This window comes from Ambystoma mexicanum, chromosome 8 (genome assembly GCF_040938575.1).
Source record: "Ambystoma mexicanum isolate Mex_15411 chromosome 8, UKY_AmexF1_1, whole genome shotgun sequence".
In the NCBI taxonomy this organism is placed as follows: domain Eukaryota; kingdom Metazoa; phylum Chordata; class Amphibia; order Caudata; family Ambystomatidae; genus Ambystoma; species Ambystoma mexicanum.
Window position 1 is genome coordinate 999,223,282 of NC_090929.1, and position 19,112 is coordinate 999,242,393.

At 47.1% G+C, this 19,112-nt stretch overlaps 1 protein-coding gene across 5 annotated transcripts in view; it reads right to left on the reverse strand.

Annotated features, from left to right (window-relative positions):
• LOC138472640 (putative 4,5-dihydroxyphthalate dehydrogenase) overlaps positions 1 to 19,112 on the reverse strand; it is a 2,792,617-nt gene that overhangs the window by 2,447,362 nt on the left and 326,143 nt on the right. For 3 of the 5 annotated variants that reach the window (XM_069610913.1, XM_069610911.1, XM_069610915.1), the window contains exons 1-2: positions 15,984 to 16,102; positions 14,923 to 15,073 (exon numbers count right to left, since the gene is read on the reverse strand). In XM_069610913.1, coding sequence (XP_069467014.1) covers positions 14,923 to 14,985 — 63 coding nt within the window. In that variant the 5' untranslated portion in view covers positions 14,986 to 15,073; positions 15,984 to 16,102. Of the gene's footprint in view, positions 1 to 14,488; positions 14,572 to 14,922; positions 15,074 to 15,983; positions 16,103 to 19,112 lie in introns of those variants that run through there. The other 2 variants (XM_069610914.1, XM_069610912.1) reach the window with 2 other exon arrangements.

Here is a 19,112-nt window from a genome sequence, read left to right on the forward strand (position 1 = left end):
GTATTTTGGCCAGTGTGTCTCCGCTATGTGTGTGGCTATAAGTTTCTTCCAGTTCATTCAATTCCCTCTCCACCCACTTCAGTTCCGTGCGTATGCCCCTCAATAGACCAGTGGTTTTGGACATCAAGGCCCCTCTCGCCCAGACTTTAAATGCTTCCCATACTGTTGATATCTGGGCTACCTACCCAACATTGTCTGTAAAGAAGTTAGCGATTTCCTCATGCAGGGTTTCAACAACATTTGGGTCCCTAAGTATACCTCTAGGCATCCTCCACCTTCGCGCCGGTATAATCTCCAGTATGACCAGGGAGTGGTCCGATAGCGTACGGGGCAGGATATCACAATTTTGCAGCGCTGGTGCCATGTCTGAGGACACAAACCAATAGTCTATACGTGACTCACTGTCATGCACAGAAGAGTAGAATATATATTGTTTGCTGGTTGGATGGAGTACCCTCCAGGCATCAATCAGGGACAATTGCGAGAGGATCTGTTTCAAGGTCAATGCTACTCTGGGAGGTGGCCTGTTCCCTTTGGAAGATCTATCCAGGGCCTGGTCTATCGCAACATTGAAGTCTCCCCCCCATATAACAGTGGTCACATCATGATTAGCAAGGATCTCAAGCATTTGCAGGTAAACAATCAGGATTGTCTAAGTTGGGGCCATAGGTATTCACCAAGGTTATTTGTTTCCCCGCGATTTCCCCCCAGACCAGCACATACCTTCCCATTGGGTCCGCTAAGTGGCCCTTGCAAGAAAGCCCAGTGAGTGGTGTATGAGGGTGCACACGCCTCTGGACTGTGAGGAGTAATTGGTATAGTATCGCAGTTTACCCCATTTAGCTAGTAAGTTCTCATTAACCAATTTCTGTGCGTGCGTTTCTTGCACCATCAGTATGTGTGGCCCATGCCTGGTGACATAGTTGCCTACCTTCCTGGCTTTCATTGCATTGTTTAGGCCTCGGACATTCCATGACATTAGTCTTATTTTTAACCCATCACCCATTTTCCATGCGAACATATTGTAGTTTCCTTTACTGTATCGACCATAATTATGCAATTTATTAACATCTGAGTGGCGTTGGCGCCTGCGAGACCATGTTTCAGATAACATACAACTTTCAAACATACTTGCTATTCCCCGAGACTTAAACTCGTCTAGGTGGTTGCAATTGTATAAAACATCCCCACTCTCCCCACCCCTCCCTCCACCCACATCATCTGCCCCAACTTGACGATGTACCCCGACAACTGTTAGGAACATTCCTGAGGGTACTACGTTGCATCACGAGGCTACCCGACCGGCTCACGGCCCGCTTCTCAGTACTTGGAGCCCTCATGGGGGCCAAGCAGTACCAAAACCAGAATGATACTTGCATGTGTTGGGTTACGTAGCTGGGTTTCAGTCTGCATCTGCAGGAGGGTGTCTCCCGTTCTGGTCCGGTCCGCGACCTTTAGGAGGCAGCGGAATGGTGGCCTCCACATAGGCCTGGGCTGCAGCCGGCGTCTCGAAGAAGTGTGCCCTTCCTCCGTATTGGATCCATAACTTGGCTGGGAATATTAATGCATATGGGACTTGTCTTGCTCTTAGAAGTTTTTTAACTGGCTCATATGACCTACGACTCGCCTGGACTCCAGTGGCAAAATCCGAGTAAATGTGTATACGGTGTCCCATGCTCCCGTGCCAGTCGAAGGATCGTGTCTCTGTCCCTATAATTGAGCATTCTTGCAATTATCGTGCGGGGCGCAGCTCCAGGTTTCGGCACCGGGGCCAGTGTGCGGTGTGCACATTCAACTAAGAAGTGATCGGAGAGGGAGTTTGCTCCAAAAAGGGTTTGGAGAAGTGCCTCAACTCGTGTTTCCATTTTGTCTTTGCCGAATGACTCCGGAACCCCAACTATGCGTACGTTGTTCATTCTTGAGCGTAATTCCAAATCCTCACATTTGTTCTGCAGCCTACTCAAGTTCTCCCTGAGCTGGGCAATATCTTGGTCATGTCGTGCGACTGTGTCTTCCGTTGTTCCAAGCCTATTCTCTGCCTCTGTTAATCTCAGGTCTTGTTTATCAACTCTGGTTTTCAGAGTCCCTATGGTCGTTACGATGTCGTCCAGTTTCACATTCAGGGACAAAAAGCCACTTTGGACTATATTGGTCCAAGTATTCAACCCTGGCTCCGTTCTCCGCACTCGTCACAGGATTAGTTGTCGGTGGCGGTTCCATCTCGCTGCCCCCCGCCTGGCCGCTAGTATACAAGTCCATTGGCCCTTTCTTCTTAGCTCCTACTCCATCGGCCATCTTGTCTTGCTTCCTCGTGTTCCCCATGCCCCTGTAGTCGACAGTTCACTGACCTGTGGTTTCGGGTGTTCAGGTAGCCCCGGTACTTCGAGGTCCACACGTGTATCTTCAAACGCAGCCATGGCTCAATGACCCATACACCGGGGTCGCTGGGAGAGTTAGTCAGGGATATATCCGCCTCACCTTGTCCCCTCAATGTGTCCGCATCACAGGCCAGCCCTCTGCGTAGAGTTCGTAGGGACCTCTGCACCCCTGCTACCTTGTCGCACTCCCGCAGGGAGTTAGGCTGTTTAGCCGTCACTTGGCTCGCCGTACAGCTCCAACAGTCAAGCGGGGGCCTTAGGGGCTGCGCGGGGTGTCCGCGCAAGGGGCCGGCCTTGCCTGAGTTGTGTGTCGTGAGGGCAGGGTCTGCCTCGCCTCTAGCCGCAGGTTTCCAGCAGCTCGGTGTTGGAGCCGCCGCTCATCGGGTAATCGCGACGTTAGACCGTTTCTCCGTGGCTGGGTCTGGTGTAGGTATGAGAGGGAGAGGGGAGCTGGCCGCTCAAGTTGGGTTGCTTCGCCGCAGCTCCGGTCGTTTTTCGCGGGCTTCGCTCTCTATGGCCCTTTCGCTAGAGTGTCAGCGGTTCCCAGTAGTATTCTTCTGGTTCCCGGGGTCGGCGCGCGCCACAACTCCACCCCACTGGAACCGCAGAGCCGTGTATCTCCGCAACCAAGGCCCCGCTCGTTCCAGGATTTTCAGTACAGATGCTGCTACCCTTGACACATGTTTCGGTGTGCTCAGCTCCCCGTTGTGGGCTCCGAAACAGGATCAATTTAGTCAACGGATGATTCTCTGGCCGGAGCGTTCTGATCAGGCAGCCATTTCCGAACGTGCGCAACAGCGCCCCCCCTAGAGTTTTCCTTTTCTAAAGTTTGTCTATGCCCTAAAGATTGTCAACCTTTTTCCTTTGCATGTATTGGTGGAGTTTCTAACTTTATCGCATTGATTCCAGTGACTCTATATATATTTTACATAGTGTGTGCGTGAGTGGTATTTTGCAATTGCTTTTCATTATTCACTTGTGTTTATTCTTGGGCCTAATAAATTGTATATTTTTGTATACTTCTGTCTAATGGTAATCTTGGTGTTTCACTGTGTGTGCTCATCAAAGACATTGAGCCTCATTACGACCCAGGCGGTAAATTAACTGCCTGGGTTGCACCCTTACCACCATGGTGTAAACTATGTTTACACCATGGTGGATGGCGGATTTACCGCCCCATTCCAAGGTGAGTGGGGCGGTAAATCCCCATTTCCCATTTTACCCTTCCCCATTCCCATTTTTGCCCCATAGGGCATAATGGGAGTGGGGAAGGCGCTAATTACGCCACCGTAAATTACGGTGGCGTAATTAGCACCATGGTCCCTTAGCGCCATGGATTTTAACGCCTGCAAAAAGCAGGCGTTAAAATCACCATGGCGCTAAGAGACCTTGTAATCAGGCGTTAAGGGTCGGCGCCGTTTACGGCGCCGTTAACCCCTTAACGCCTGACTCGTAATGAGGCCCATTGGATCATCCTCACTCCCCTTGATACTTAGCACTGACTTCTCTCCAAGCTACAGTACATTGGTCTGGCTATCTTCCTGGAAATGTCCCGTTTCACTAACAAGGGTGGCCTCCTAAACTTCTGTTCACCAGATCAGAGTTTAGAAATCCATTTTAACAGTTACTTCAGAGACTGATATATTTTTCACTGAGATCGCTTGATCCAAACCATTGTTTGGCATGCTGGTGTTTTTATAGTAGACTTAGAACCTAACTCCCGGAAAAAAGTCATCAATGTTTTGTCTCTCTCCTAAAAAGGAATCCTGAACTTCCACAGGCAGTTTTTCACAGTATTCAATGCGATGTTCTATTTTGCCAACTGTAGTATTGTAGATTTTCAGTTCCGTGAATATATTGTCAGTTTTAATAGTGAGGACAGGACAAAGTGTAATGCAGTGAACGTACTAGGGCCCTGTTTCACATGGTCCCTACGATGTTCTAACATCTCACATAAAGAATTATCATTGCTATCAAAAGATATATGGGACTCATTGTGATGTTCTTGGAAAAGGGCTGGAGACCTTTCTTTTGAATCACTGAGTCAAATAGTTGCTCATCACAGTCAGTGAGATCCTAAAGCTGTGTAAGAGTAGGAGAGAATGTGATTGCGGAGGTAGCTGAAATCATTTTGGTTGCATTTAGCATGTCCCCATCAGTCTTTATGGTTCATGTTTCTTGACTCGTTCGCACCAGAAAAAGGTTGAATGGTGCGTAAATTGGAGGGGATTTGAGACTTATAACAAAAAAAGTGATTGATTTTTGTCGTTGAGGCCAGCTCTGGCACTTTTGACAAAGCTGCAGATTGGGCCTGTTTGCTTACAAATATTGGGTGGTGGAAAGAGGTGTTTTATTCTCCAAAGAAAGACTTTGTTGAGAAGTTGCTTTGCTTCTAAAGTTGTACATTTGTAATCAGTAGTTGAGTCTTGTGTTATGTAAGTTAAATTCTTAGATGATATAATCCACTTACCTTAAATGCTTTAGTAGCTACCCCGGAGCAAACCGCTGTAACTGCTGCAACTGCACTTAACTTGTGCACTTCACGCATCTTTGTGGGTTATAAAGGCAGGTCACATAGCTCCTCCTTGCATGGAAGTCACTGAGCTCCATCAGACAGAAAAAAACGCAGACTCCTTCCTGCAACTGCAACTTGTGCACTTCGCAATTGATTTCTTCCCTGTCTGTCTGACGTTGTCAGGCCGCAGTCACTATTATTGAGCCCCCCAGCAAAGGAGCTATGTTCGCGGTGAGTAGGCCTGACTCAGATTCTCAGTGAGCACCGCTGGCTTGGGATCGCAGTGAGCAAGTGTTATTTTTTTGCTTTTTGGTCTTGCAAGTCCCAACAGTGTCCACTCAATGCCTCCCAGCTCATGTTGGTAGTGTTTCTCTCTCTGTCTCTCTTTTTCTCTATTGCTCTTTCTCTCTTATTCTCTCTCGCTCTTTCTTTGTTTCTTTCAGTCTTTCTCATTTGCTTTTTTTCTCACTCTTTCTTGATCGCCCTCTTGCTTTTTCTCTCTTTTGCTATCTTTGTCACTCTTTTCTTCTGGATCATTGAGGGGGAGGTATTGTTATGGGATATAGGGAGGGTCAGGATACATTTTCATCATCCTCCTTGTGTTTGGTGTGCTTCACCCTTGTACTCGGGGGTAGCGTGGCCACCAGTTCACTATAAAGCGATGATGTGGCTTCTTTCTCGATTTGGTGGTTGTAAGGAGGGGCTTCTCCTTCTGCCTATTGGGACCTTGGAAAGTTCTGTCTGGGAATTTTCAGACTCCTTACCCCCTATCTGTGTGTACCTTGCACTCTGTTTCTTGGAACCAGAAGCAGGGAGGGGTTCTATTAATAGCAGTGGGGCAGGTTTTTATGGGATGTTAATGTTAAAGGTATTTGTACTGAGCACCGTCACCAACGGAATTGGTCCCTAGACGCTCACGCGGATCTGCAAACAAGAAGGCGGGATGGGGGTAGTCGGGTGAAGAGGGAGTAGGAAAATGAGATAGGTGGTGTCTTGTTGGCAGCTTCAGTTTGGTTTTCACCGTGCACTGAGCTTGGGTGTGAATATTGGATCGATGTGAGTCCTCATGTGCTCTTGGTGCGTTGTTGCGGTGTGGTGAAGTGCATGCGGTTTGCTGTGCGAGAAGGTGGTTGTGTGGATTTTTGTGTGAGTTAAGTATGCAGAAATGTGAGCTTTTGTGTTAGTAGGTTTCACAGGTCGTTTACAATGAGATAGTTCTCTTAGATTTATGATATTAGAGGGTGGGAGAGGGATCTGGGTTTTGGCGAATGCCAAGCAATAATTATACACCTCGATTCCTGACACCTAGATGACAGGAGAAAAGCCTAGACTTCACAGAATGACAGGCAGTGATCAAATGCCAAGATTTGGGACTCCTAGATAAGGGGAGAGAGGCCTATGTTTCACAGAAAGGCGGCAGTAATTAAAGACAGCGGGAGAAAGGTCTAGGCTTCACAGAGAGGAAGGCACCAACACCAGAGGAAGGGAGCTAGACGCCTGGAGACAACTGGTGGCCGCTCTGTCTGTATTGGACCAAGCCGGTCAGGATGGAAGTTAGTCCAGAAGTAGAGTGATACTGTGGTATGGACTGGTGGGGTAGGAGGCGGAGAAGTGTGGTGCGATGTGGGCCTGGTTGAGGGGCAGAGGGGGAGTTACAGGAAGGGGAAGAAAATAAATAAAACAAAAGCATATGACTGTATGCGTAAGTTTGTGGTGATTAATGGTTTGCAAAGATGTATGGTTATATGCTGAATAGAAATTGTTTTAAAAAAATAAAAAATGAAAAAACTAGGTCTTAATGACGATAAAACAGTGCTCCTAGTGGTAGGGGCCCAAGCCCGACTCAACAAACTACACTGGGATTACAAATTCTTACTATTGACGGAAACCCTATCACCGTCCTGAAGGAAGTTAAAACCCTGGGGGTCTATCTCGACTCCTCGCTCTACCTAACAAGGCAAGTTAGGGCAACGGCCTCAGCAGCTGCCTACACAGCTAAGTTTATCAACACATGCCAACCATTCTTAACTCCCGACAACTTCATCACACTAGCTAGAGCCCTAATCCTGTCCAAACTAGATTACTGCAATGTCCTATTCGCATGATCCTCTTCACACAACACCAAGAAACTCCAAATCATTCAGAACGCCCTTAGAGCAACGTTGAACATTCCTAAAAAAGAACATATCTCTGCCACTAGACGCTCGGCTAGGGTGGCCAACTGTCCTGTATTTTGCGGGATTGTCCCGTAATTGGGGATTCTGTCTCACAGTTTGCAGAGTGGCTGTGCAGAATGCAGGTTGTCCCGACTTGCTTTGTACCCTGGAGTGTGACTCTCGGGAGACAGCAAGTCAGGACAACCTGCGTCCAGCACAGCCACTCTGCAAACTGAAGTGGCCGTCTACACACCACGGCGCTGCCACCTGCTGCTTTCTTTCTCTAGGCGGCTCCACAGCCCCAGCTCCTTTTGAGCCTGCAGGTCGAGCTGCTAACGATCTGACACCTGTCTTCATTCCAATGCTAACCCTTTGTTACTGGAGTGGTGATGGTCATGTTTGCAGTTAAAAAACGTGACCATCACCTCCCAAAACAAACCATTTGCATTGCAATTAAGCCAGGTGTTAAGAGCCATTAACAAATTTAAATTACAAATGGGGCGGGCCAAACGGGAATGGCGCTGTGACGTCATCACCGCCTTGTGGGCAGGTGTCCCGCAAAAGGATATCAAAAAGGTGGCCACCCTACGCTCCGCCCACTGCTACCTGTCACAAGCCGTATCAAATTCAAGCCCCTCTCCATTACACAAGTGTATCTCCAACACAGACCCCAAACACCACACTGACAAAATCACCAAACCCCAGTCTGAGACCCCTACCCTAGCCATCACCTCCCACCTCCTCATTACGCCTAAATTCAAACTGGCTAAATCAGGCAACGGCAGCTTCTCAGTAGTGGCTGCCAAACAATGGAATGCCCTACCACTATCAGTAAGATCTGATCCCTCGCTTTATTCCTTCCGTAAAAAAACTGAAAACCTGGCTCTTCACACAAGACCCCTAGCCTCACCCTACTAACTGCACCTTGAAACACTTGTGTATTGGCGCATTATAAATGCCATATCATATCATAACTGCGTCATGTCTGTCATTGTTATAATGGACTATGCCTGCTCATCCATATCATGCACTGTGACTATTTCATCTACGTAATGTAACCTGCGACTATTTCTTCTATGCACTGTACCTAGCGCCCAGATACCTCCGGGTTTGGCGCGCTCTACAAATGGAAATAAATAAAATACAATATGATAAGCTACCTATAACGCAGCTTCTATCGACACACCTCCCCTTATAACCTACCCAAGCACATACAACATACTCTTATACCTCTGCCTCATCCGGAACCTCTTGGGGGCCAGGGGCGATCGTTCCTGCTCCCCAACATTACCCCCTTTCGTTAATCCCACATTAATGAACTGCCATGTAAGCCTTTCTCTGTCCTCTATCTCCATTTTCTCCCTCTCCAACCTCTCAGCTGCATGGTATGGCCAGGTTCCCTTCTTGGGCACCCATCCATTGCACACAGATTGTAAACTTTACCCTGGTTGCGCATACTGCTCAGGGGTACACATGCCGTATATACACCTCCCCCATCTCCCGCTAGGTCAACCCAATGGTCATCATAGTTCTGGGGGCCTGGCGGGGGAATGGTGACCGTGTCTGGGAGTGAAGGCGCTGCTCTACCCCAACCATGTGGGGCAATCGTTTGTACCTGGCTGTCTTTTGTACCACGAGGAGCGCCATTTAACCCAATTAAAACCATCATCATTGCACTGCTAGCTATTTTTGGCACAGCATCAAAGTCCCATCTGGCAAATGCAGAAGATCACCACCACGAACACCATACCTGGTACCAGTATGTTCACTATCGCCCCATTAACGATGGTGCCCAGGAAAAAAGGTAATCGAACCAGTCACTTTTTTGGATGCCGGTCTCTTGTTTGCATGCGGGTGCCGAGAGTGTGCAGGGCCTCTATTGGGTTTGGACTAGTGAATGTCGGAGGCTTGTGCCCTCCTTCTCGTGGGATCACTTTTCACAGGCAGGTCTCTGCCCCCTCATGACCTTGCAGGGCACATTCTTTCTGGGATACAAGTGCTAATAGTATGAAACAATGAGAGGTTTATGAATCTCTGCAGGTTTGGTCTTTCTCACTACTGCCCACGCTGCAACCCGAACCCGCATGCACACACTTATTTCTATGTTCTTTGCCCAGGCCTACTGCCCTGGCTGCAGCGCAGCACTAGGCCTCAATTTCAAAATGGCTATTGTCTACAATGGCATTTCACTCTCAGCACAATCTATATCCAGACATATGATAAACTGCCCTTAATGCAGTTTCTATGGACACCCCCTGCCCTCTATTTATTTATTCACATTTGTAGAGCGCACAGCAGCCCTTAGGCATTGTGGCGCATGTTACAGAAGGTGAGCTCAGCTTAGTTACAGTGACAGCATGTATATATTTTGACTTTTTGATAATACATAAACATTAGAGAGAGGGGAGAAGTAGAGGGTGTGAAGTGGCAAGTATGGGGGGGTTAGTTAAAGAGTGATGTTTTCAGATTTCTTCGCAAGGCAGAGAGTGAGGTTTCAGCTCGGAGAGCGGTAGGGAGTGAGTTCCAGAGCTTCGGTGCTATGTAGGGGAAGCCTAGCCCTCCTGCTTTGGCCCTGTTGACGTGTGGGATAGTGAGTTGATTGGTGTAGTTTGTTCTAATGGGTCTTGCTGAAGTGGTTCTGGTAAGTGTTTCTGATAGGTAGGAAGGTGCCGAAGAGTTGATGCATTTGTGTGCTGTTGTGAGGGTTTTAACAGTAATGCAGTCTTTGACTGGGAGCCAGTGGACTGACTGACTGGCTTGAGAGATGTGTCTTCTTCTTGGGATGCTAAGTGCTGCTCTTAGCGCATTGTTTTGGGTGATTTGGAGTCTATTTACATTTTTTATGGAGGTGCCTGCTAGAAGAGCGTTGCAGTAATCTAACTTAGCACCTATGGTAGCTTTGGCAATTGAGAGGCAGTTAGGCTAAGTTAGGAACGGTTTAATGGCATTGATGAGTTTGTGCTTAAGGCAGACACCAAGGCTATGGTGTTGACTTGCTTATCCGTAGATAGTGTGGCATGAATGTGAACCCCTAGTGTCTTGACGGACGAAAGGGCAGGGATGATAGAGTTGTCAATGTTAAAATTGGTATAAAGACAGTCTAATTTGGTCAGTGTGGTTTTTTGACCAAGGATGAGAATCTCAGTCTTATCTCCATTGAGGCATAGACCATTTTCTGCCATCCAAGCCTGGATGGTGGCGTAGATTTGGCTAACTGCGGCCGCATCTTGGTCGTATGAGCCGGTTAGTGGTAGGAGAACTTGGGCATCGTCCGCGTAGTTGGTATATGCGATCCCAATTGCGTCCAGCTTGGCAAAAAGGGGCTTTGTAAAGAGATTGGAAAGCGTTGGTGCGGTACAAGACCCCTGTGGGACTCCACAATGAATGGTCGTGGGTGCTGCATTAGCTATGTTTGAGAAGACTTTCATAGCTCTTCCTTCTAAGAAGGAAGAGATCCAGGAAGTCGCTTGTTTAGAAAATTGCGCTGCTTCAGTGAGGTGGGTGGTGAGAGTTTTATGGTCGACCAAATCGAAGGCCGCCGATAGATCTAAGAGTAGGAGGAGGGCAGGTTTACCTTTGTCTAGGATTTAGGTGATTTGTTTTTTTAGGTCCAATAGTGCTGTTTCGGTGCCGCGCCCTTTGCGGAATCCTGACTGTCTTTTCCCTAGTACAGCATTATTCTCTAGGTGTAGTTTGAACTGGTTATGAGCTGCTTTATCCAATATTTAAAGAAGAAACAGGACGGTAGTAATGGGCCGATAGTTGTTAGGCTGGGCCGGATCTAGCGTGGGTTTTTTTACCAAGCCTCTTTGAGGTTGGCAAGGACGATGCCTGTTGCAAATGAGGAGTTGATGAAGGCCGTGAGAAGAGGTGCAAGGGCCTCGGCACAGTCTTTTATGATTTTTGGAGGGCAGATGTCTCCCTTGCAAAGCGATGGTTTGAGGTGTTTGAGAATGTCTATGACTTCAGATTCTGTGACGTCTTTAAATGAGAATTTAGGGAGGTGTTGAGGTTTGTGAACAGGCATGGTTTGTGTGGGCCTATCTTGGTTTTGTAATGCATTATAGTGAGCCTGGATTTTCTTTTGGAGGAGGTCTATTTTATTAAGCATAGCAGCTTGGATACTTCCGCACCATGCTTCGTCCTTAATAATTTCGTCAGTGCTAGAAGGAGGAGCTGTGAGTTCCTTAAATATGGTGAATAGTTCTTTAGTTTGAGAGTTCGCATTAGATATGCGCTGATTAAAAGAGTTGGATTTTGCTGAGAAGATGGCTTCTTTGTATGTTAATGCAGCCAGTTTGAAGCAGTCTTTGGTAGCGTCACAGGGGTTGGTTCGCCACATTTTGAGAGCGTGTCTTTTGTTTGAGCGCAGAGTTTGTAGTTCATCTGTGAACTATGAGTTTGAGTGAAACAACTTTTTTTCTCTCTTACATTCTAGAGGTGCTACAAAATTAACTGCTTTGGAGAGGGTGTCTCTAACCCGCTAGGATGACAGGGTCCTGTGAGAAGGGAGGTGCTAGGCATGGGGTGTTAAGATGTAGACGGATGTTATCTGTTGTAAGTTTTTTTTAACTTCGTGCTAATGTGGTAGGGGCAGACGTAGTGGTTTTAGTGCTGGAAGCTGTGGGGGTGGTAAATTGAATACAGTTGTGGTCAGTCCAAGGATAAGCACGGTTGGACGTGATGGCAGAATTGCAGTTGTGGTCGACAATCCAATCGATGGTGCCATCTATAACCTCCCCAAGCACCTACAACACACTCTTATGCCTCTGCCTCATCCGGATCCTCTTGGGAGCCTGGGACCATCGTCCCCGCTCTCCGACATTATATAAAAGTCAAAAGTTGTGTGTGGGTTTGTGACTTATACAATTTCACCAATCTGCACCAATTTTTGCATAGATACCTATTAGGACCCTTTGGACATTAGTGACTACGTGACAGTTGGACACTCGACCCCTTTCCCCGGATTTCAGCAAAAGTCAAAATGTGTTTGTGGAATTGTGGCTTAGCGAAGCGTTGTTCCTTATATAATTCCACACCGTTTAACCAATCTGCACCAAATTGTGCATAGATACCTGTTAGGCCCCTACTGGCTACGTGACATTTGGACACCCCACCCCTTTCCCCAGATTTAAGCAAAAGTTAAAATGCGTGTGTGGCCTGCCAACGAAGCTGTAAACCATGTTCACTGGGATGGAAACAAAAAATGAACGAGAGGCGAATGGACATGAGAGGAGAATGTGAAGGCAGGTAGAATTCCAGAAATGTCCACATTGTTGTTGCCTCAGGGAAATTACTTTTCAAGAGGATTTGTGCAAGATGGTGCCTGCCGACAAAGCCTTAAACCATGTTCACCGGGAAGGGAAACAAAGAAAATTGTGTTTCAAAACAAGCTTTACAATGCCGTAAACAATGTTCGCCAGGAAGGGAAACAAAAATGTTTGCTGCATTAGGTGAAATTATTTTTTCCAGAGGATTAGTGAGAGATGGTGCCTGCCGACAAAGCCGTTAACCATGTTCACCGGAAAGGGAAAGAAATAATGTTGTTCCTCAACCGGTCCTGACATGAGGAACAAAACTCAAGGTTCCAAACCACGTTTACAATATGACATATGTAATTTATAACGCACCTGTACACAGGTGTTTCTAGGCGCGACAAGACAAGGACGGGGAAACAAAAGGAGGACAAAAACACCAACATTACTAGGCCTTGTGTCATTCAGATCGCGCAAGTGTTGTGAAGGCCCCAAGATGCACGATTTCTGAGATATTTGCACCACAACGAACTGGATAAGGCAGAACAGCGACTTACGGTATCATTCATTTTCAACTATTAATGAGAGTGTTATCATGTCTGTCTACAGAACCCATTCGGAGAATGTGTACTTTTGCTAGTGATATATATATATATATATAAAAAATTGTATTCAATTAGTGTGTACAAAAAAAAAGAATATTGAATCTTTTTAGATACATTTTCTTTTTTCACCAACGTTATGTCATTCGAACACATTTCATCCGTACTACATTCTCTCTCTCAGTTCAGTCTTTATGTTTAATAAAAATGGCTACCACCATTAGTTTAGTTTATTATGGGGCATCCAGGCGCTTGGCATGGTTACAACGTAGCCAAAATGTTACAAGCATGGTCAGTAGGTAAACAATACAGATAGTCAAGACATTATAAAACAGTTACAGGTAATATACATAATATGACATAATTTACAAGAAATGTTGTACAGTTTGTGCAGGCAGTAAGTACATGTGTGTAGTAGTAAATTGTCGATTTAGACTTCTTTGGCCAGAAGCCAGGTTTTGGCACTGTGTCTGAATCGGTGAAATTATGGTTCGGATCTGAGATCGAATGGTAGTGAGTTCTAGAGTTTAGCGGCAAGCACAGGGAAGCTTGAACCTCCTGCTTTTTGGAGCTTAAATATGGGGATATTTAGGCAGTGTGTTTGGGCTGATCTAGTTGGGTGAGATGGGGTGTGGTGCGTGAAGTTGTCCGAGAGGTATCTAGGTGCTTGGTTTGGATAAGCATTTGTGTGTGAGAGAAAGTGTTTTATATTTGATTCTCTGAGGTATGGATAGCCATTGACAGGATCGTCTGGCGTCAGAGATGTGCTTGTGTTTGGGGATGTTCATAGCTGCTTTTAGTGCGTTATTTTGGATAACTTGCAGCTTATTGATGTTCTTTTGGCTGGTACCCAGGTAGAGAGCGTTGCAATAGTCGACTTTGGAGAGTACTAGTGCTCTGGCTAAAGTGGTGCAGTTGGAGGTTGAGAGGTAACCTCTCATTGATAACCTCCTCTGATATATATACACATGCTAGAAAAAGATCTCTTGGGAAATCTATAGTCATCTAGTTATGAGAGTGTACTCTCGAATTCTGTTGCTGTAAACTCTTCAATTCTTATTGCGCATATAGATCATGACTTTTCATTTTTTGTTGCATGTAAAAATCATGCCAACATTACATGTCATGTTTCAGTTCTTAGTGCTAGTATTGCTGAACATTCTTCAAGAGTAACTAGATTTGTATACTTCATGTAAAATGACTAATTCATTTGAGATCACTTTCCACGAGGGTCACAGTCTTAATTAGGGGACTACGTTTGTTGCATTCTTTCATATCCCCTTTAGGAGGCTCTCAAGCTTGGAAGGCAATCCAGTGGTGGAGTCTATCCACAAGCCTTCTGAATAGGCTTGCAAGTTCAAATCTCAAATCTGTTGAGATAACACTGTTTCTGTGTACGCGTCCGTGTACGCGGTTTCCTCTAATTAGTGAGGTGAAATAAAAATAAAGACTTACAGGGAACTTATCATCATAAGCACTATGCCTAAAGACTACTGGTACCATTTTACCTCATGCCTGACTGATTCCCCATTTAACGGAGGTGCTTTCTCCGTCCTCTGTACAAGTGGTTGAATAGCCTTACCCACTTGGTCAAGCCATATGGTTTTCATTGTCTTGAGATTGATACCTTCCATCATCCATCCATCCTACAATGCATCATCATCTGTTTAAGGGTAATAATGATACTTTTAAAAAAAGAAAGAAATTGTGACCGTACTTGGTGACATCTTGAAAAATGAGCACTAAAATGTGAACATAGAACAAGGGCAACAAAGATATTTTCAGTCTACATTTTCATGTTTTGAGATTCCAAACTATATATCGAACCTAGCAGATCAATCCAGCTGCAACCATTATATATATCATTTGAACAATAACTCCTTCAAATTCTTATTTTGCTGTTTTAATATTGTGTAGTGCATTTACCAGAAAGCACACAAATAAGTAACCCTACATAATTTACTCACACCATCAATGTGCCAATTTAGAATCTTTGAGGTAAACAAGTAAAGTTACCTGGTCCTGCTCCTCCTTGGTTTTCGTGTTCCTTAATCTCAGACTTCGTCTGAAGAAGTCCATGTCTACAGCGTGGCTACACTTTGATCTCGTCAAGTGTGCTGCTCCGGTGTCCACTCGTCCCAATGGATAGTCTTGTTTAGGGTGAGGCCTAACGTTTAACGAAAAACACTTTAATCAGAATCAGAGACCTACTTTCTTGGAGGAGCTTTATCTGCAACATCCTGTCATTCTCTTAACACCCTTCCCTTCCACATCCTCCACTTCCCCATAAACAGTCACAAGCCATAGGACAATGAGAAGATAATAAAAACATGTAATCATTAACCATATGAATCTCAAGCAAAGAATATTTCCCTTAAACTCGATGTATTTTTCGTTGCACTCGGCACACCCTTATTTTCTCCAACTGGTGTGACCTCAGGATTAGGTATTTCAAACAGCATGTGCGCAATTTACAAATCGGTAACGAGACTACAACTAACCGCTACAGCTAGGGCAAAGGTCGCATTAGGCCGCCAGTTCTGGGACAGAGCCAGTCTTCGCATTTTGACTGACTCCATTCCAACTGTACCGGTGTGGTGTAAGGTTTGGTAGCGCTACATTTGCAGTCTATCAACCCCCTGTCCCCCTTTTTCTTCGACTGTTAATCACCGATCCAAAGGCGGGGGCCCGAAGGCAGCCGAAGGGGGCAGGGATTGGGGGAGGGGTTGAGGGTGGATAACGTATAGGATACGGAATATTACATAACACCATAACACCGTTTTTTCCAGAGGCAAACAGACTGTCGGATCGATCATCTCCCAGTTCCCCTCAGCATATCCGCCTCTATCAAGAAAACGTGATTCTGCACACAACCTCCTTATCTCGCACACTCCACGCTAACATACAGACAGAAAGGACACTTAAAGCATAAATAGGGAAGGACATTGGACATCTTTTCGTAATAAAATCCACTTTAAAGACAATCGCGAATAATAAATGAACGAACTGAAACTGGAAAGGTTTATCATGGAGCTTTATGAAACTTGCTAATACCCAGCTGGAGAGGAGAGTCTTACTTTGCGCTTGTGTTTGGACCGGATGTAAACTCGTTTGTCTTTTCTTATTTTCTATCAATGTTACCAATTACGACAACAGCCTCTGCACGCAGCTTCTGCAGCACTAGCCACACACAGCAGAACATGCAGGAAGAGCCGGCAGCTCCTCAGTGGTTAACATCCTGTCACATGACCTTTCTCTCACTGCAAGAACCTGATTCAGCCGCTGCCTCAGTGAAACATGTACACGTTTGTTATGGTGTGCCAAGTTACGCAGAAGCGTGCTTAATGCATTTTTTAGCACACAGATTGGCCGGGATATTTACCAAGTTGACATACGAGTGGCCCAAAAGTTGATGTTACACTAAATAGAACTGTATAAAAAAATGCATAAACTTGCCAACGCGCCAAACAGATTTGGGTGTTTGATCCTACTGCTTTTTTTACAGTACCAAGTTGATTTATGGCTCCACAGTTTAATGTGTCACCCCTCCTAGGAGCATGTTATCTCCCAGGAGCTCTTGGCAGTAGCCACGTGACCATATTCAATAAAAAGAAATGGGCGGTCTCCATACATGCCAACATTCCGGCGCACCTGGGAGGGAGAAATCGGGAGACAACAATTTCCCCATAGGAAAATATTGGGGAAATAATTATTTTAGGCGGGAGTATGTGAAAAATAGCAGTATTTTTCAATGAAAAATCATGAGTCTCCAGCCTAAATCGGGAGGGTTGGCATGTGTGGGTCTCCCGCGCATTCAGTCCTGGAGTATGGAACTATGGTGTTCTGCGTCTTGATTCAGCAGCAACATGCCCTCCACCCTGACGGTGCCCCTGCTGGGCAACGCCGTCCACCCTGGCTGCCCGCCAGGCCAGTAGAGCCCCTGCTTGGCAACTCTACCTGGCACAAGCCGGTGCCCCTGCTGTGCAACACCGGCGTCTGTTGCTGAGGTCGGCCTGGGTGCCCCCAGGCCATGGAGGAGCCTGTGTGCTCACAGGCTGGCTGGGTGCCCCTGGCCTGGAGCTGCAAGCTGGGTGCCCCAAGCATGGATGTCACGTCGGGTGCTCCCGACATATGCAGGGTGATCCCTGCCCACAACTGTGCTGCGTGACCGCAACTCACAGTCGGCTGGGTGCCCCCAGCATGTCGGCTGGGTGCCCCCAGTCTTGGTCCACCTGGTCTCAGTGCCCCCAGACCAGGACATATCACACAGGCTGCTGCTTTGGAGCAGGGCCACAAGACACCAGTTCCCCCTTCTGGCTCACCTTCATCATCTGGAGACGCCTCATCAGGTCCTTCAGCTTGTTCGTCGGACTCATAACTCGGGGTCGCCTCTCTCTCGTTTTGATGGCTTGAACCGTCCGGTGGCTGCTCCGCCTCAGCTGGGGACCGCCTGTCTCCATCATTCCACATTTGTCTGGGCACCCTCTTGAACCACGACGCATTCCTGGTGATCGACTGATGCCCTCGTGCCACTGTCACCATCGTCCCTTCCATTCGGGTCACTGTCCAGAGTACACTGTCGTACCGTGTTTCAGGCTTGGTCTTTGTGGGGTTTCGCACCAACAAAACATCGTCTCCGACCTGGTGCCCTTACTTCCTTGCGTGCCTCCTGGCACTCATGTGTTCATTTGCTGTCACTCTCCTTCGTTGGGTATGATCACTGTCGTAGGTGTCTATGCCCCTGCTTTGGTGATGTGGTATTGACGAGTTTACCAATGTCCCGTACATGAGGTCTGCCGGTGGTAGACCTGTGGAGCTGTGGGGCGTCACTCGATAGTTCCATAGGAATCTGTACAGATCCACTCTCCAGGGGCTGGATTGGGCCCTGGATATTCGTAGCACCTTGTTGATGGTCCGCATGAACCTCTTCACATCGGCGTTTGCCTGTGGTCACCTGGGCGTGATGTGGTGATGTTTGATGTGCAGATAATCCAGGTATTTCTTGAGCTCCGTCCCCTAGAATGGCGGTCCGTTGTCACTCTTGATGCGTCTTGGCAGGCCATGTGTGGCGAACATCTTCTCGAGTGCAGGTATCACCATTTCTGCTGCTGTCGAGGATACAATCTCCACTTCCAGGTATCTTGAGTGGTCGTCAATGGCCACCAGTAGTTATGGCCCTTCCTGAACTGTGCAAAAATCGATGCTGTTTGCGTCCCATCTTGACGACCCACGCTCTGCCGACTGTATGGGATCAGGGTTTGGCGGTTCTCCTGTGATCTGGCAAGGGAGGCAGGATGCAATGATTTGCTCCACCTTGATGTCAATGTGAGGGAACCACACTCGTGTCGAATACTGGCTTTTTTCCTGACCATTCCTTGATGGCCTTCGTGTGCCAGTGTCACGATTCTGTCCTGCAGACTGCTGGGGATCACGATGCGGGCTCCCCTCAGGATCAACCCTTCGCTGGTGACAGACAGATCCTGTCGTATTGGGAACATGCCAGTGAGGAAGTCCCTGGCTGCTGGCGTGCGGTTGTGCACATTGCGGACAAAGGATTTCCACTCACCCAATATGATGGTGTTCTTGATCAAGTCGCAACAGGGGTCAGTGTGCGTGGCTTCCACAATGTCATCGATACTGACTGCCTTGGGCTTCATGGTGTGGATGATCTGGCAAATGTGCTCTAAGTCTCATCTGCCTCACTTACTTCTCCTAGGGTGGCAGCCCTCGGGTGCCTGGATAGGAAGTCTGCCGGATTGTCCGTACCCACTTGTTAGGCCAACTTCAACTCATGTTGCTTCAGATGAAGCAGCCACTTCCCAAATCTGGCCGGGGGGTGTAACGATGACCCAGTGAAAATCGGGATAAGAGGTTTGTGATCTGTGTAGGCCCTGAATTTTCGTCCATAGAGGTAGATGTGGAAGTGGCGGCATCCCCACAACACTGCTATGGCCTCTTTCTCGATGTGCAAGTACAGCTGTTCAGTCCGTGTGAGGGCACGGGATGCATAGGCGATGGGCTTCGTCTCCCCTGTCCGAGATATTTGAACGAGGATGGCCTGAGGCCGACAGGGCTGGCATCGACATACAGATCCGTTGTTAGTGTTGGGTCAAAGGATGCCATTATTGTCTTGTCTGAGAGGGATGTCTTGATCCGTTCGAACGCCTCCTGGCAGTCGGGGCTCCAGTCCCCTTTGGTGTTCGATC